Consider the following 18663-nt stretch of genomic DNA (forward strand, 5'->3'; position numbering starts at 1 on the left):
ATATATATATATATGTATACAAATGATTATTTCATTTACATATTATTATCTAATACATTTAGAGAGCAAACCAAATAGCAACGCACTGTTTCAGAAATTTGTTTGAAATATTATTTTGAAAAAGAACATTTTAAGAGGAAGATGGAAACAAACGTCGTGTAATACGATTAAGAAACTAACGATAACACTTTATATTTACATTGATACTGTAAATAACTCGGTACATTATTATTTTTCCATGTTAGCGTATTCACAATAATCAAATAGCACATTTCAATTAAACGAGGACTACCGTTGCATTATAGAAGTAAATCTGTTCAAAGTTATACAAACGATTGTTGTCTGTTTCTAAGAGGAAGAAAACTAGATCGCATTAAAAGATAGAAAGGCGATAGCCAAATACGTGCGCTATCGAGGGACAATTTGCTGGGCGAAACTTGCGTTTTAATTAGGATTTAAGATCCTAACTCAGATTAATCGACTTTAAGTTGAGAGCGTCACTATACTCCGATTCGAATCATTAATGTGCGCATAGAGGATATTAAAAGAATTCTGTAAATCAAAGCTAACAATGGATGGTATATCTTGTAAATATTTTTTTACTTAAAATTATAGTGACAAATCGTAAAATCTATTTACACTACACTTTTTATGTACTAGATATATGGTACCCTATTACCAGGAAATTTATGAAATTCTCGTCGTTTGTCGCGGGTTAAAAAAAGGAAAAAAATGAGGGGGGGGCGGGGGAAAAAGAAAGCGAGAATATGAGAAATATCAAGCAGGTTGCCTAATGAACATACTTCCAGTTAAGATAATATTAGTAATTTTTAAACACGATTAAAGGTACGGGACGATGTATCTTACGAACGTTTGCGATACTTGCATTTACTTTACAGAATGAATTTATGTTATAAACCAAATACTGTTGAGGCAACAACAAAGAAAAACTTGTATGTGGCAGATGCACATATGCGAATGTATATATATATATAAATATATAAGTATACATGCATACGTATATAGGCATATACATTACAAATTTTATTATATAAGATGTAGCTATTATGTAAAATGTTTGGGGATAAAATACAATGACATATTTTGGCAAAACATTTTGTTTATCGTTGTTTAAAGGCTAGCAGAGAATGCACGAGCATTAGAAGAAATCCCACGAGAATCTAACGAACTCTGTACAAATTAACGCAACAAGTTGCGGCATCGATTGGTACATTGGTATACATATGTATGTAGTAGAATTCAATAGGGACACTGAACCACAGACTAATATTTTACTAATATTTTACGTGCTTTTAATTGAACTTTTCAGTTTTATTTTCTCATAACTGTTGAGATGATCTTCGATAATTAATCAACGTTCTACCTAGTCACTTTACATGACGAAGGCTAGTATATATTGGTATTTAATGTACACTGTACAATATTAGTTGGGTACGTGTAAGAAAGATACGAACAACGCAATGTATGACGGACATACTTTTTTATTTTAAGGATTATACCAATCAAGAAACAATAGAGAGAACGACATAACTAGAAGGAAGAAAAGAATCCACACCCTGAGCCCTGCATTCCTTTGGATCGCTTGTCGAATTTGCTCGTTTGCTTCCTTGACGTTCTCCGTCGAGCCAACGACCGTCGTCATTAAACGATCCAAGTCCTTATCTTGATCCAATACTTTCTCAGTAAATATCTCTTGGAGTTCTGCGATGTGCACGACTTTACTCTCTATTTGCTTCACCTCTTCCGTTAGCGTACTCAACTCGTTGTACAGCTGCTCATTCTCTGCCTCGAACAGCTGTATATCCTCAGGCGATATTTCTTCCTCGTAACTCAGCATATTTACATCTCCGTTTAGTTCTTGTATTTTCATAGGGCTAGAGTCATTGGAGCCCAACTTGTTCTCTTTATCGTCTACTTTGTCGGTAGAGCTAGAGCTAGGTTTCTTCGTCTCGCATTGCAATTGCTTGTTGACAGGCTTCGTATCTAATTCTAGTTTGGCGATCTTCCTTATCTCCATCGCTCTCTTCACTCGTATTGCTTTCTGTTCCGAATAAATTTTACAAACCTTCTTCAAGTAATCTTCGATCAATAGTAACATGATTTCTCTGTGCTCCAGATTCTGAGGAGACACGTCGGACTTGGCTATTTCCCTTTTCAGCTCTTTAATCAATTGGGAACAAGAACCCATTATCTTTTGCGCTCCAATGTCTATCTCGTCACGGTTGGCATCCGTCATACTGGATACGTTTGACAAGTAATTGGAAAAATTTAGATACGCCTTCCGATTTTCCAGCAGAAATTCTTGCAGCCTGGATATCTGTCCGACAACACCCTGAGCTTTTATAAAGAAGGTACTTTTATTCTTCGATTTCTTCGAGCTTTTTGTGCTGCTCGTAATTCCTAAAGCCTTGTTGCGAAGGGTGACCACCTTGACGCTCGCTTTGAACAATCCGCTGACATCCATTTTTCTTAATTATCACCAGAATTATTTACTGCGATACTTTATAGAAGCAAAGGCACTTTATTCTATGTACATTGACAGTAGCAACCGATCACGTTCGATAACTTGACAAGTTTCAAATAAAATTATCTGCCTCTCCTATATCACAAACGAAACAACGCATTATGAAATTCCTTTCGTAGAAAACATTCGAGATTACAATTTCGATGGAATATTTCTGTTCTACTCACGTATCTTATAACGTTCATGGGGTACGTAAATATTGTAAAGCATCCTTGGTACACTTAACCTAAAAATAACGTAGTGGGACTTAAAAAATACTAGAAATCGTATCGCTTCGACATCGAAAGGAACTGTTGTCAGGTAGATAAAAAATTTAAATGCGCTAAATGCAGAATACGTTTAACGTGGTGGTAAAAAATATTGCGATACAACTTCTGTATCGTTTGTCGAATCTTTGAGGCGATTCGATTCAGTAATAATAATAGTAATTTCTATTTCGTACAGCGTTGATCCATACCAGGATCAATCATAAAATATGTATATTTATATACGTTGCATTTAACAATCTTTTTAGTGCATATTACAAGTTCGAAGAAATGTCAACGAATATGTATATCTTCCTTTGCGCATACATACAAAGTTATCAACCGATAACTATGGATTTGTTCCACTACAATGAAGCATCAGCACTGCCATGGTGAGATAAAGAAATGTACATCAGTAGATGGCAGAAGATACTTTTTCTCGTTACCATAGGATTCGAAGATTCATCTATGCATCAGAGAAGAAGAAGACAGAAGAATTAGAATCTAAGAATACTTCCCTGCGTTTGTATTGCAATTTACACAAGATTTAGCTATAAGATGTATTATAAATGGGTTTATAAAGATAATTTATAACAATTAGTTTGTAAGATTACTCTGTAGCGATTGTAAATTATTAAGAGGACGTAATAAACGTTTGATCACTATTAATTAGTTGTTTAAACAATTAGTAACCTGTCTGATAATCCTAGAAAGACCTATCCTAGTCCTTAAGCGAGATAAAACTCGTAAAAAATTGTCCTGCACAGGATTAAACTAGTTGTACGCTTAAATTTTTATAATAACCGGAAATGACGTCAGTTTCCGAGTGGCCAAATACGGATACCTCCTCTAACATCATGTTCTCCTGATACAAAATCGAATTTTCAGATCTTTGATTGGTAAATTAGAGGTATTGGTAATTCCAGGAATTCTTGATGACGTCATTTCCAAGAACTGGCACTTTGGGATACCTCCTATGACGTCATGTTCTCCTGATACATTGCCGATTTTTCGACCAAAATCTGAAAATCTGCCTTTGTATCAGGAGAACATGACGTCATAGGAGGTATCGGCAATTCCAGGAATTCTCGATGACGTCATTTCCAAGAAGTGGCACTATTCGGATACCTCCTATGACGTCATGTTCTCCTGATACAAAGTCGATTTTCGAGGTTTCGATCGCTAAAATCGAGAAAGTATCAGGAGAACATGACGTCATAGGAGGTATTCTCGCCACTTCCAGGAAAATGACGTCACTTCCAAGAATCGCCTTAATTCCTGGAATTCTCGATGACGTCATTTCCAAGAAGTGGCACGTTCGAATACCTCCTCACATGTTATGTTCTCCTGATACAAAGTCGGATTTTCAAGATTTTGGTCGAAAAATCGGCAATGTATCAGGAGAACATGACGTCATAGGAGGTATACGAATAGTGCCACTTCTTGGAAATGACGTCATCGAGAATTCCTGGAATTTCGGCTATTCTTAGAAGTGACGTCATTTTCCTAGAAGTGGCAAGCATACCTCCTATGACGTCATGTTCTCCTGATACATTGCCGATTTTTCGACCAAAATCTTGAAAATCCGACTTTGTATCAGGAGAACATAACATATGAGGAGGTATCCGATTTGTGCCACTTCTTGGAAATGACGTCATCGAGAATTCCTGGAATTTCGGCGTTTCTTGGAAGTGACGTCATTTTCCTAGAAGTGGCAAGCATACCTCCTGTGACGTCATGTTCTCCTGATACTTTTGCAATTTTTCGATCGAAAACCTCGAAAATCGACTTTGTATCAGGAGAACATGACGTCATAGGAGGTATCCCAAAGTGCCACTTCTTGGAAATGACGTCATCGAGAATTCCTGGAATTGCCGATACCTCCTATGACGTCATGTTCTCCTGATACTTTCTCGATTTTAGCGATCGAAACCTCGAAAATCGACTTTGTATCAGGAGAACATAACATATAAGGAGGTATTCGAATTGTGCCACTTCTTGGAAATGACGTCATCAAGAATTCCTGGAATTCCTGATACCTCCTATGACGTCATGTTCTCCTGATAACTAGTTTAATTTTGTAGAGGACTATATTTTACGAGTTCTAACTCGTTTAAGGATTAGGATTGGTCTTTCTAGGATAGTTACAAGGGTTATTAATTGATTAAACAATTAATTTAGCAAGAATTGAACGTTTATTGTCTTTTTAATAATTTACACATCGTACAGAGTAGTCTTACATAGCTAATTATTATAAATTATTGTTACAAACCCATTTACAATACATCTTAAAGTTAAAACTTATATAAACTTATATAAACTAACAATATATGTTACATATTTATTATTGCCTTTCTGACTTCGTTTTCGCTTCACTTTCCTTCTTTTTACTTCTCTCTCTCTCTCTCGTATTAATTACAGAATTTTAGAGTACTGCTGATTAAATAAAGAAATTCCTTGATCTTGATTGAATTGAAAGATTGAGATGAATTATATCTGCCGCTGTAGACATAAAATACAACAAAACTATTGAAATATACAATGAATTACAATTAAGCTAATGAAATATACAATAATTAAATAAATACAATGATTAAATAAAGAAATTCCTCAATTTTCATTGAGTAGAAGGAGTAAGATAAATTATATTACCCGCTTTCGAGGTAAGAGAGAGAAAGATATATTAGAAATCTATAAGAAAGAGTGAGAAAGATAATACGGACTCTACTGTAGAACCCGTGGCGCCATCTCTGTGAAAAGTGCTCAAACTGGTCGCACATCGTTATCGACAGTGAAGTGAACTACTGAAGACTGCTAGCGCCATCTCTTAGAATAATGCTGAAACTATATGGCAACTAGTTTCCGCGCTCCTCTAAGAGATGGCGCCACTAGTCGGTAAGTAGTTTACTTCACTGTCGATAACAATGTGTGACGAATATTTGAGCAAACTATTTAAAAATTCTCTCTCTCTCAATATTAATAATAAATTTCGAACAGAAATATATTGTACAATCTCAATAGACTCTAATTATCATCAGCTTGATTATTCTTGCGTTATTAACGAAACGATCCCACGGTGGATGGCGTTGAGGATCGATCAGCTGTTGGAGCAGGATGAGTGCCAACGATATTAGGTACGTGTGTTTGCATTTGGAACAATAAGTGACGCGTCTCTTTTCACTCGTAATCGAGACCATTTAAAAGCAGAGTACCATCTGTAACCAGCAACGATAACGTATTTGTCCTTAGATTTCTATTTCACAAGTCTTTGCATCTCACCTTGATTCAGCCAGTAGTATTTATAGGTTAGGTGCTCTGTGTGATTTACTCCTTGTCAAGACTGAGTCATCGCTTCTTTGGTGCAATGACTGATATTAATCATTGATAATATTCCTGTTACAGATAAGAGAAAAACGAATACATAATGCGGCTTAAGCTGATAATCGCGTGCGTGGTCGCCGTAGCGGTTACGAGTAAATGCAGCGACATTACACCAGCCGTATTTGGGAACAAGCTGGATGGTATGCCAGCGGCATTCGGTGACTTCAACTCCGACGAGCTGACAGACGTGTTCATGCTAAGCAACAATGGCAACACGGTGCAGATTTTCTTAGCCGCCGAGCAAGAGCCACTTCTGAGGCCCAGTCCGACTCTCACCTGCGGCTTTCGCAACAAAGTCGTAGGCGTTGTGCCTGGAGATTACGACGGAGATGTATTCATGGACGTTCTGGTAATCACGTTCGATGTTGCCACCAGATTGTCGTACGGTTACATACTGTGGGGTGGTAACGGTCAATTGAACTGTACGAACGAGACCCATCCGCTGATAAAAATGATAGGCCAGCCATTGGCACTGGACTATAACAGCGATATGATAATAGACTTGTTTGGACTTGATGAAAATAACACGAGGACCTTCTGGATATTCGATCAAAGCAGGAGGCCTCCTGTCGCCGTGCCGATGGATACGTTGGACGATCAGCATTCTTCGATCAGGCAGCCTCATTCAAACGCTTATCTGGACTTAAACAACGATTTCTTAGCAGATCTGGTTGTCACGACGAATCGCAGCTTCGAGATTTGGCTTGGCGTCAAGGACGAAGGGTTCGAATTCCATCAGAATATTCCATTTCCATACGACATCAAGCTGGATCAGTTCCAGGGTTGGATCGGGCAAGCCCTTTACTTGGACGTCGAGTTAACCGGCAAGATGGACCTACTGCTGCCCCTGTGTTTCGATAGCGCATGCGAGAACAGCACGATCATGATGTACTCCGATAAATGGTACAACCTGCAAGTGAATTTCAGGGACAGTGACAACGTGCTGTGGGGTTTTGTGAAACCTGACGGGCAACGATACACGGATACCATCACGCTACGCGGTGGTGACTTCAACATGGATGGCTATCCAGACCTGCTGGCCACGCTTAAGCTGACTACTGGTAAACGAAAGCGATCGTATCTGTTGGAGAACATCGCGTGCGACTCGTGCGTTGGGTTCGCGCGGAAATTCGAAGTCAAATGGCAAGCGTTGAATCCGTTCCGCAACGACACTGCGATGGCGGTGTTCTACGATTTCTACCAAGACGGTATTCTAGACGTGATCCTGGTAGAAGTGGACAAGAACAATAATAGCTATCGCACGGCAGCGTTCAAGAACAGTTTGGACTACGACGCTAATTTCGTCAAGGTGATGGTACTCACTGGTCGCAACAACAGCTTGTACCCCATCTCGCCAGGTTCGCTTGGTAAAAAGAAGAGAACTTACGGAACAAATCTGCCTGGTCCGTCGATAGCTTATCGGACCACCACGCAGGATGGCAGCCCGCGAAACGCGATCGCGGCTCAATTGCCGCAGAGTGCACATTTCTCTTTAAATCTACCGTACACTACCTTTGGTCTGGGTAGGACACCTAACTTCGTCGATGCTCTCACTATCGGGGTAACTTGCGATTTATCGCGACGTTTGAGGAACGAGAATCATAGTAAGAACAGATATTGAGAAAGTCACGGCTTTATATATCGATTTTAGTAAATCTCATGTATTTTATTTCTATTGCTTTTGAAACAATTTTCCATTTTCGCTCTTATTCTGCTATGATTCTCAGTTTCTCAGCTTGTTTATCGTTGATGGTCCGACAGAGACAGTTGTTTAATATTCACTTACTTAGGTTGGCGGCAAGTTTCGAGAATGGCCGCAAATCATTCCCAACTCGCAGATGGTGATGATCCCCAATCCGATAGCGGAACCTTCCCGATGGAAAGCCCAGCTGTTCGTGACGCCCAGCAAATTGATTCTTCTGAGCGCCGCTGCGTTAACCGGCACGTGCGGCTTGATATCTTTGATCATCGTCGGTCTTTACTGGAAAGAACGTAGGGAAGACAAGATCGAGAAGCTTCAGGAAGCACACAAGTTTCACTTCGACGCCATGTAGAAATCCAATTAACGAGCCCCTTGTTATCCTTAAGAAATGTATTTAATTGTTCTATAAGTTATTTCGTAAATGACAGGTAAATAAATTAATTAATAAATATACAAATGTCTATAAATAAATACCAGGGAATGAACAAGTAAACGTACGAACGTACGCACGATTAGACGCGATGTATCGTGTAAGTACGTGATACATTATACGTTATATTTCATACATATATATATATATATATATATGTATGTATATAGTTCAAAGAGATACTTTGGCGATATTTTGTACAATACGTTCCTAGAATACATCGCGTGTTCCGCTCGTTTCCGATAGAAAATCGCCGTCACTGATAAAATTGACAATTTATTATTCTTCTTGGACATTCTTATAAAACAGGACCCGTCTCGGTTTATCTCGCATCGTGACTACCGCGTCAAGTGCGAAATACACGCTTACATTAGTAATAATATAATTTATATTTATATATATATGTATATATTAACAAACGATCTTTTCCTGGCGTGATTTTGGTCGCTGCGCTAATCACAGTATACGCAGTACGCAGATCGTGCCCAATTTAACTGACATTTACTACTGACAACGATCATTCTTTATGGCAGGGTTTAAATCGCTGAAGTAGGGATGCGCCATTGCTTCTTCCGCCGATAATCGTAGCGCTGGATTGCACACTAGTAACCTCTGAAGTGACGAAGAAACGGTCAATATTCGTGAAAAAGAGATTACGATTGATCTATGATCGTGCATTCCTAATTATCTTAGGCTGAGTGCATACTGTAAGCGGTAACGAGAATCTATCGTGTCGAAATAGGTAAGAGTACACACGTTACAGCAAGAACGAGGGCTTAAATTCATTTGGTTTGCTCAGCTGCGTTTCAAGTGTGATCTTTTACCTGCAATAAGTCTCTGCCTTTGGAATTAAGTTGCGGCGTTACTTGAGCAAATCCTTGAGCGGGAGGATAAGGTGGGAAGGGCTTGCAGTCTGGGAGAGTAGCAAAATCCGGCCAAGTTTCCTCCGTTGGTGTGCCCAGCAATTTAAATATTCTCTTCAGCTGATCATCCACGTCTGAGCCAGGAAATAGCGGTCTACCAGCGTTTGCTAATTCTATGCGAATCAATCATATCATAATACATATCAGTATCGCTATTTTGTTGCCCCTGCTTCCCTATTTCTACAATTATCTACCAGCAAATATACAGCCAGCGCTCCACATATCAATGGATGTCGTGTATAACTTTGCTCCGAAGAGAACATCTGGCGGACGGTACCACAGCGTTACGACTTCTGCGGAGTAACATTTCACGGGAATGCCAAAGGCTCTTGCCAGTCCAAAATCGGCCAATTTCAACTCCCCGTTCTGGAACAGAGGCGTGAAACAGGCTTGGGATTTAAAATGATTCCTTTCGATCGCGTAAAATCGATGAAATCGTACCTTGTTGATGAGTAAATTTTGCGGCTTGAGATCTCTGTGCAACACATTTCTACTGTGACAAAACGCCAATCCACGCAACAACTGATACCTGCGGCGAGTCGAAAGCGTCAGGCCAAAATCTATTTCCATCCGGACCCTCTATGCAAACGAGAAGTGGAGACGGCATACTTACAGAAATGATTTAACAACATCCAAATCGATCTCCCCATTTAGGCTATCGAAATACTTTTTTAGATCCTGATCGCAATGTTCGAACACCAACGTTAACTTTTTGTCACTGTGCAATACATCATACAACCTCACAATATTCTTGTGTTTCAACTCCTTCAGCAGACAAATTTCTCTGAGCGCTGATGACGGAACACCCTGCACGAAGCAAAAAAGCACACGTACGTTAATACAGTAGTCGCGCAGCGTGGCGTGTATCAACAATTAGTCGTCGTACACCAATTGCTAAACAACAGAGACGTTACGATCGCAGACTCAAAGTATTTAAAGCGACCAGTACAGACATGTAAGCTGCAACAAACTCACTTCGTCGTCGTCGTCCAAACGAACTCTCTTTAAAGCGACAATTTCGTGAGTCTCGCGGTTCTTGGCTTTGAAAACGGTTCCATAAGTACCTGAAATATGCGAGGCAAGCATCATTCGTGGGACGAGAAACGAATAGGTGTATCAATTTGCAAAACGTCAAAAAACCGACACTCTATAGGAGTATCGAGCGACAAACAGATCAAGTAAATCTTGTTAGAGGATTCGATACAGGTTAGGTTATACAATAGTAAAAGATTTCAGGGCAGATATTTACCTTCTCCTATTTTTTCCAGTTTCTCATATTTTTGCATATTTTTGGCGATCCTACGGGCGGAATAGTCAGACAGTGGTTAGCGCTGCACCCGAAAACAATCGTGCGCGAACTAACCGCTGTCAGGGGCGCTACGAGCATTCACTGTTACGTCATCGAACCGCCAATGGCGCTCGCGAAGTACGCCGCCATTTTTAAATCACCTCACCTTCCCTAAATCATTCATATATATATATATATATATATATATATATATATATATATATATATATATTTACAAACAGAAAAGCATGACATTAGACATCTTTAAAGATCAAAGCATTACCGGCAATTTAATAAAATGAACTCAAAAGTATCCTTTGGATGACATTAAATAACCTCAATACTTAATGACACGATCTTCGCGACTCCCTTGCGTCCATTTAAATGTCCTTGGATCGCATTGATGCGAGATCAATAAGTTTCAAGTACCTATAATTGCCTGCACATATTCAAACAGACAATTAAAGTGAATTAAGACGCGATACTCCTCGTGGTCAACACAGGAAATGAAATATTTCTAACAGAGCGCGCAACGACAATGGAAAAATGTAGGATGCGTAATATAAGTAGCCGTGTGGGTAGCCTGCATCGTTCTTACACCTCGTTTGCTCGAGATCGTGTCACGGATCAATGTAAGTCTAACAACAGAGAAACGCACGTATGTATGCACACCGATTAGAGAGGATGCGACGTGCACCTGCGTTTTATAAATACCTTGTGTACATTGAAAAACGTATCGCGCGAGGGAAAGTCTATTTATACCGCGAGATACGTTCGAGCGAGAACTTTTTTAAAAGGTCTGCTTTATCGGATCCGCGAACCGACGCGCGATCTATCGGATTGAACTGTCGATTGATTCTGGTAATTAATGGAAGCAATAATAATGAGATTGGTTAGACAGTGGAGGTTGTATAAGGAATTTTTCTCGTCACTTATCACTTTGTCGTATTTTACAGGAAACGAGTAAATCATCTCGAACAAAAGAAAAGGATATACGTTAAGCGCACAGCTGTGTCGCTTGTTGTTCGTTTTATTGGCTTCTCGATAAACACGTTGTTGGATAACATTTCTATCAGAGGATCGTAAAAAGTAGTTGCGAGAGGACACCTGAAAACACGTTTGATTGGAATGCGATTACAAGCAGAGCAGAGTTTACATCGAAGTACTGGGCACCATCGGGTAGCTCGAGTTACTGTAACAATTATTATAGTCTTAAAATCGGATGTTCCCTTGTCCTCGAATGTGATTGTGTCGCAGAGATCGATTCGAGGGGACGCGAAAGCGATGTGGACGGAACGACGGATAGGATTTCTCCTTGCTTTGAAATGGAAACGGTAATGCAATCGATCCGTTTCGATGCGAAAGCTTTGAAACGACGAGGGTGCTCGCAAGACGATTAGGTTTTGTCTCGCGAACGAACTTCAGATGGATTCGCAGAAGCGTCTCGGCGGTAACGATGAAAAGGGGCAGAGAAATTTCGAGGCTACGCGCTGTTCGACCAGCAGATGCGATCCAGATCGTTGGTAGCGGTTTAGAAGCGCTGTAAACGGTGGAAACAATTTACGCGTTCGCTTGTTAAGTCCATCGTTCATGTAGAATCATGCAGCTGGTACAACAGTTGTTCGCCAGCGCGATACCAATGTTCGCGAACATGTTGATCCTGTTTTACATTTGCCAACGCGTAAGTTAAAGGGAAATTGTAACGCATCGAATGAGATTTGAAAAGTAATTACGCTTAATTTTAGTTTCTAGCGGCTATGAGACTGCGACGCAAGATCATGACCGAGATGAGGGAATATGCCACGATCGTAACGTATACGCGACCAACGAACGATCCGTTAACGCAGAATATTTTTCTACTTAGTTTTCCGTGTGTCGACAGGTCCGTCGAGCGCGCGACAATCTTCGCTACATCAGCGACCAAGTAGCCAAGGGAATGGGCGAGGTGTGTGCCTACAGTGACTAAAGAATACTGAAGGAATAATCTTGTTGAAATAGAGCACATCTTACTTGGATGACTTTGAAATATACCGTCGATCTGGATGGTTTGAATGTTTTGAGTAACACAGCACTGGTACTTTAAATTCATCGAAACGTTCGAGTAGAAGTGCTTGATTTGCGAGAGGATGAATTTAAAGTGCCAGTATTTCATTGTACAAATCGACAAGGACTTTACATCGTGCGATATCACTGTAGACTTCTAAGTTCTTTAACCGTGATATGAATGATTTAAGATGCAAAACGATTTTATCTTGGAGTCATAAAGGAAAGATATTATCAGGGAAAATTAGAAGCCTATAGTGCATGGAATATTCGTTTAGTCGTTGTGTTTTTGATCTAACAGCTATTCACGACACAGTTCAACATTAAACCGAGCTTACAATTCCAGATCAAGGAGGATATCGGGAAAGAATTGCGAATTACGGACCGGCTAACGTCGCAGAATACAAAGCTGGCAACGATATTACAACGTTTCGCCGTTCTCGAGGAGAACGTGATCGAGGTATCGTCGGTTAGTGGATGGTATGCGAAAGTCTCTAACGCTAACAATTTTACCAGCTTGTGCGGATGGACTGCAACAGGGAGAGTGTGAGGATCGAGACGCCTGCGGACGTGTCAGAAGAAATCAGAAGGATCGTCGCTGCAGCCGAGCGAAAAAGCTGTAACAACCGCCAACGTTCGCAGGAGACTGTAAACGCAAACGAATTGGGATCGACGCCGAATCACGGCCGCGAAATCGCTGTCCCGCGAAATCCTCTGTCGAAATTCTCCGCGTGCGGCCCACGAGACGCTACTGCTACGCGAAAAACCGTGGATTGTCGCCTTCGAATTGCCACGACACCAGAGGTTCGTCTCCTGAGCGAATCCAATCGACCATTGGACTTCGCCTCGCCAGAGTCGAAACGCGAGTAGCAGTACAATAAAATCTCTTCCAAGTCTCCTCGCTTTGTTCTTGCAGTCGACTTACAATTATTACAATTACAGTGTTTAGTTGATCCTACCAACAGTCTGGCATCAGGCTCTATAGTCTGGCGTCATATTGGTAGTCCAAAGTTGGACTAGCGTGTCTTAACCGTTTGAGCGCCAGACGGTGCTATTACACTAAGTGCTATTCGATGAGAGGAGCCAAATTTACTGTATGCTGGGCACTCGCAAGAACGGCACAGCAATAGTACTGATTAAGTAGAAAAACAGTGCCATCGGCGCTGCTTACGACTTTGAGACGTAGAAATGCACTTTTAGAAATTTAGAAGCGTTATTGCACCCCGTGGCACTTTTTGATTGGATTCTTCTAAGTCTGTGGCACTCAAACGGTCAATCCTTCAACGATGACAAGCTCAAGCAAATGGATGGAGGTAATTGTCCTATTCTAATCTGAAATTTTGAGTACTAACACGTAGGTACATCTTATACTAAATATAAATTACACTTCTTTAAATCTCCATTATTTATCGATTAAGAATAAGACGAAGAAATTTTACAGAAATTAACAACGTGTAAGGATCCAAATGAAGGTCATCGTTGAAGGGTTATGCTCACGTTCAGGAAGGAACGACAAGAGCTTACAGAAAGACGCACATAAAAGAAGCACGACATTGCTTACTGTTCGATGCGATGTTTAAGAGAGATCGAACGAGATCACGGTTACCGTTTAGCCAACGAAAGCGTGACAGAACAAGGGTAGGACAAGGGGAAAAAAGGGAGCGAGAGCATCGAAGCTTTCGTTTCTCGACAATCGACCAGGATTGTCCGCTTCTTAGCCGCGCCTCTCGAGAGCGTTCGTCCTGGCCGCGATCAGGTAATCGGCCAGCCTTTTGACGAATCCGTTCCATTCGCTGCGATCCATTTCGTCGTCGCTCCGTTTGAAGAAGTTGTCGAAGGATGTTCGATCGATCTCGTCGATATTCCGTTTGGCGAATCCTTCCAGTAGCATCCGATCGCCTGGCAAAAGTCCGGCTGACCTGCGAACACGAGCAGCGTTGGAGTTTGGGTTCAACAGAGTCGAAGAAGTTAAACTACAACACCTATTAAGAAACTGTAGAGGTTTTTATTTTGGCACAGATTCCGCATATTAGTGATAATTGCAGGTATCTATCAACTCTAACGAAAACTGTTTAGTATTCATACGATTGAGGGTGAAAAAGCTGAGGTACAAAGGTGATTAAAATGTTTGCGGTAGGATGAGCCTCGAAGAGTTTACAAGAGTTTACAAGAGTCAGTTTTTCTAGATGCTGCGAACGGAACGCGGAACAGCTTACCTGGCTGCTGATGGCACGTCCGCGTCGTCGATAAGGTACGACGTCAATCCGGAAGAGAAATCGATGCCACGGCGACCCTGCTTAGGCCACGTAGACGAACGAAGATGGGTTACTCGGTCGTCATCCAGATTGCGCGGTTCTAACGCATCTTTAATGAGATGAAGGTATAAATATTTGCTCTGCTCGAACGTCGAACGTCGAGCGCCATTCGATTAAAAAAAGAACAGCTTTAACCCAGGAGCATCTCTCTGATACAATCGTCGAGGAACTCATACGTTTGATACAATCGAAATCTCGTTTCCAGCACCGTTCCATTCGACGCTAATTCGAAACGGCTGCGCGAATAATTACACGGCCTGGAATTTCTTTGACGATGGAGCTGTTTGGAATTAAGGACAGAGGAGAGAAAAAAGAGTCGTGTTGCTGGCTCGTTGCACTTTATTCGCTGCTAATACACGCGATGCAAGGGTGCGAACAGAGAACAAATCTATCGGCAATGACCGCCTCTACCTGTCTACGTTCTTCAGAAGGCTACGTAAACTAGAACCTTTACGATTCTTCGTATCGTCGAGCGGCTAAGCTACGCACAAGATTCCCTCCGCCGATTTTATCTAAATTCCTACGAAAATCCTCCGCAGCGACGATCACGCCGTCCAGGCTACGCACTAGGTTCCCTCCGCCTATCTGGTCCAAGTTCCGTTCGCCACGATCGTTTACCTCGCGTAGCAAATTGCCGCCGCCAATCTGATCGAGATTCCTTTCAGCTGGATACCATCGACGAGCGTTGTGCGAGCTCTGTCGCTCGGCCAGTTCCCTCCGCAACAGGTTGCCGCCTCCGATGTGATCGAGGTTTCGCGAGATTCGATCGTTCCTGTTCTCGTCCGAGCCAATTGCTCCTCCAGCTAGCTTACCACTTCCGGCTGCCACGGTTTCACCGCTATTTCCTAACTGAGACGACTGTTGTTCCATCTGTGGAATCTTGTGTCGCGTCGACTCTGAAATTCGTCGAAAGCCGTTCGCTAAGGATCGATGGTTCACCAAATTGACGATTTTTCAACCTTCACCAACCACTAAAGCGTGTTCATTCTTGCTTTCAGCTTCCAGCGAACAGCTGCACCACGCGCGTCTTCCAAAGTTTCCCAAACGAGGCACAGAGGCACGATTCATCTCTAGTGACACGAACACGAACAAAGATGCGCGGAGGAATTTTGTTCTTCCTCCATAGACGAAGACAGAGACGTACACTCGAGAACCAAAGCGCGACGATCACATCATATATCGTGGATGGGACAAAAACACATTGTGGACGAAACAATTAAAAAGTGCAGGCTCGCGCAATTTGTTCCCTTGCGAGAAGAGAAGCGATTGATTTTTAATAGGTTTTTGCTTACCATGATCGTCGAAGAGAGCGTCGAAAAGTTCAGGACTGGCTGATCCGTACAGATTCCTTCGCAGAGCGTCCGTTCCAGCCTGCAATCAATAGTATGAATGATGTAGAAACAATGAAATTGTTCACTGATTGTTTCAAATGTGATATCGCCATTTTCAATAGTAATAAACGATGAACGTATTCAGTTAAGACAAGAAGGAGCTCAAAATATATTAACAAATTAAATGTTTTAGATGTAAACGCGAAGATTGGAGAATATTCTACGTTTCAAGACCTATTGGATAAAGCTAATGAACCAGTGGTAATATTCTGATTTCAATCTTTCATATTCAACAGTTCATTGTGAACGAACTATTCGCGATGAAGATCCAAGGAAAACGCTGTATATTAACGCTAACAGTGAACGTGCACATAAATCAACGGAAAAAGCATTAACAGCAAGATTTCTCGACAGCTGAATGATGATTAACCCAACGTCGTTCTCCTGTCGCAGCGTACACGTAACGGGTAATAACTGTTACCTAGCCACGTGTACGTGACCCACGAACTTTTCCTCCTGACACGAGTAAAAAAAAAAGAAAAGAAAAAAAGAAACAGGACGCGTCGCTCGCTTCAATCTCGCTCAAAGTAGTACTTGCGTAAGGCAATTGCATTTCTCTCGCGTGCACCTAAACTTCCTCCCGCGCTACTAATTTCCAACTTGCTCTTTGCTCGTAGATTTCGCGATTCCCCCCGCTGCTAACGTTTCAAGGATCCTAAGAAGCCCGGAGAGCTTTGTCGGCTCGCGAACCAGGAGCATCTATCGGAGCAGCCATCAGTATGCATGAGAAAAGTTTTGCAATTGCGCCAGGGACTCGTCCCAAGTGCGAGGGTAACGCCAGCGATCAAGAGTGCACGAGTTTCAGCCGCGAGATCGATTTTCGGGATAAGCGGTTGTTATCGCGAAGGTCGTCGCTTTTCCGTGCGTGGCACACAGCTTCGATCTTGGCTCGAGCTCGATCGAAGCACGTGCGCCAGCAGACTCGAAGGCTGTACGACAGAACCGAGCAAAAAACGGTCGAAACGGAGCGTTTACCTGGACGGTGGGCACGGCGGTTACCCAAGCAGCCGTCGCGATCGAGAGAAGCAGGATCGAGACAGCGGAAGCAGCGTGGTTCGCCATCCTGTGTTGTCGAATGCGGGTCGAGCGAAGTCTGAACGGGTGCAGGCAGGATTTCGGGTCCGTGCGTGTGCTTTCGCGCCGAAAATCGCGTGTCGTGTACCGGTCCACCTCGTGCTTCCTCGAAATATATAGACGGAAAGCGGTCGAGTACCGCGAACGTCGGGGGTTGAAACGGGAGGACGCACGCGCTCAACACATGCCCACCGAAATCCATTACGCGACGCCGAGCGTCGATCCAACGGCGAATCGTCGCTGTCCATTGGACCGTGCGTCTGCCCCCGATCATTCACGCGGCCATCAATCGCACCCTCTGCACCCTCGCCCCGTCCGCGATCCGTCGAGTCGGATTCAACAAGTTCGGAAACCGTTATCGTGTTAACATTGCACCGCGAGAGATCAGGACGAATTCGCGGCGCTTATTCATTATTCACGAACAAATACACCCTGGCATACGTAAGATTACTGATAAGGATAGTTGATGACTGAACGTATAGCGGCTACGCTTAACGATGCCAGGATTTGTTCGCGTAAATTGCTCAAATTGATCATACTTCTTGAGAAAAGGGGAGTAATACGGCGATACATTTCTCTCTTGTAAATTCTGTATAAATTACATCATGGGAAAGGGTGAAATATGACGTTCTGTAATATCGTGTTACATTCATGCAACAGAAATTTTGCGTTCTGAAACCGTAGTCTCAGCGGGCATTTCTCTGCTGCTTGAAAGATTAAACTTCTTGTTAGCAGAGCTAAGCGTCTCGCAAGCCGTGCGATTACATTTATATTTTACTGTTCACGTGAACAGTCAAATATCGATTACACGTTGCACGTTTCCGTGCAGTATCGATGCCGGATAGGAAGTTGTTTCGCGTCTGTACGCATGGCTCTTGTCGTCCTATCTGGTGTAGAAAGGAGCGAGCGATCGACGAAAACAGAGGGGGGCAAGGGTGGAGAAAATGGCACGCGAGAATCGATCCTGCTCGTATCTGGTGCAGAAAATAATTCCTGCCGACCATGAAAGCCGCGACAGGTGCGTGTGCACGTACGCGATGCGTAGCTACCTAGATTAAATTATCATCGTCTCGTTGACGTTTTACGAGAAACGATGCGCCCGAGCGAGGGAAACGAGTCGAGGGGCGCCTCGTTTTCGGACTGAATGACACGATGCGTACATAACAACAACACCCTTTTGACCATTGCGAATCCCTGCGCCTGACGTTTGCTCTCGTTGTCACAAAACGCGACTATTTTTACCCGTTACGGAAAATCTGTTCGAATGATCAAGTAGTTGAATCGAGCGTACATGGGTCCAATAGAAGGAACACAAACCTCAAAGGA

General features: G+C 42.2%; 5 protein-coding genes across 7 annotated transcripts; 2 read left to right on the top strand and 3 right to left on the bottom strand.

The window, feature by feature from the left end:
* Nucleotides 1-1485: 1485 nt before the first annotated feature.
* Syx18 (syntaxin 18) lies at nt 1486-2485 on the bottom strand. The gene has a single exon (XM_076901814.1). The coding sequence runs from the start codon at nt 2483-2485 to the stop codon at nt 1508-1510; it is 978 nt and encodes a 325-aa protein (XP_076757929.1). The 3' UTR covers nt 1486-1507.
* A 3707-nt stretch (nt 2486-6192) lies between these two features.
* LOC143427555 (T-cell immunomodulatory protein) lies at nt 6193-8330 on the top strand. Its single transcript, XM_076901791.1, has 2 exons — nt 6193-7732; nt 7962-8330. Exons 1-2 carry the CDS (start codon nt 6215-6217, stop codon nt 8223-8225), a joined length of 1782 nt encoding a protein of 593 aa, XP_076757906.1. The 5' UTR covers nt 6193-6214; the 3' UTR covers nt 8226-8330.
* Nucleotides 8331-8559: 229 nt separating this feature from the next.
* On the bottom strand, nt 8560-10675 carry Cdk5 (cyclin-dependent kinase 5). 2 transcript variants are annotated; one of them, XM_076901818.1, is made up of 7 exons: nt 10476-10664; nt 10202-10290; nt 9840-10033; nt 9668-9755; nt 9421-9592; nt 9128-9339; nt 8560-8915 (listed from the first exon to the last, which is right to left on the bottom strand). In XM_076901818.1, the coding sequence occupies exons 1-7, from the start codon at nt 10510-10512 to the stop codon at nt 8808-8810; spliced, it is 900 nt and encodes a 299-aa protein (XP_076757933.1). In that variant the 5' UTR covers nt 10513-10664; the 3' UTR covers nt 8560-8807. The 2 variants fall into 2 exon arrangements, with proteins under 2 accessions (XP_076757933.1, XP_076757934.1); XM_076901819.1 differs by having other exon boundaries at nt 8869-9008; nt 10476-10675.
* Nucleotides 10676-11839: 1164 nt separating this feature from the next.
* Nucleotides 11840-13577, top strand: LOC143426670 (uncharacterized). Its single transcript, XM_076900262.1, has 7 exons — nt 11840-11848; nt 12111-12195; nt 12260-12327; nt 12397-12459; nt 12904-13017; nt 13074-13361; nt 13500-13577. Exons 1-7 carry the CDS (start codon nt 11840-11842, stop codon nt 13575-13577), a joined length of 705 nt encoding a protein of 234 aa, XP_076756377.1.
* A 657-nt stretch (nt 13578-14234) lies between these two features.
* LOC143427582 (orcokinin peptides) lies at nt 14235-17685 on the bottom strand. 2 transcript variants are annotated; one of them, XM_076901833.1, is made up of 4 exons: nt 17239-17685; nt 16165-16243; nt 14774-14921; nt 14235-14476 (listed from the first exon to the last, which is right to left on the bottom strand). In XM_076901833.1, exons 1-4 carry the CDS (start codon nt 17323-17325, stop codon nt 14272-14274), a joined length of 519 nt encoding a protein of 172 aa, XP_076757948.1. In that variant the 5' UTR covers nt 17326-17685; the 3' UTR covers nt 14235-14271. The 2 variants fall into 2 exon arrangements, with proteins under 2 accessions (XP_076757948.1, XP_076757947.1); XM_076901832.1 differs by lacking the exons at nt 14235-14476; nt 14774-14921 and adding an exon at nt 15192-15768 and having other exon boundaries at nt 17239-17658.
* Between the last annotated feature and the right edge of the window lie 978 nt (nt 17686-18663).

This window comes from Xylocopa sonorina, chromosome 9 (assembly GCF_050948175.1).
Source record: "Xylocopa sonorina isolate GNS202 chromosome 9, iyXylSono1_principal, whole genome shotgun sequence".
Classification (NCBI taxonomy): domain Eukaryota; kingdom Metazoa; phylum Arthropoda; class Insecta; order Hymenoptera; family Apidae; genus Xylocopa; species Xylocopa sonorina.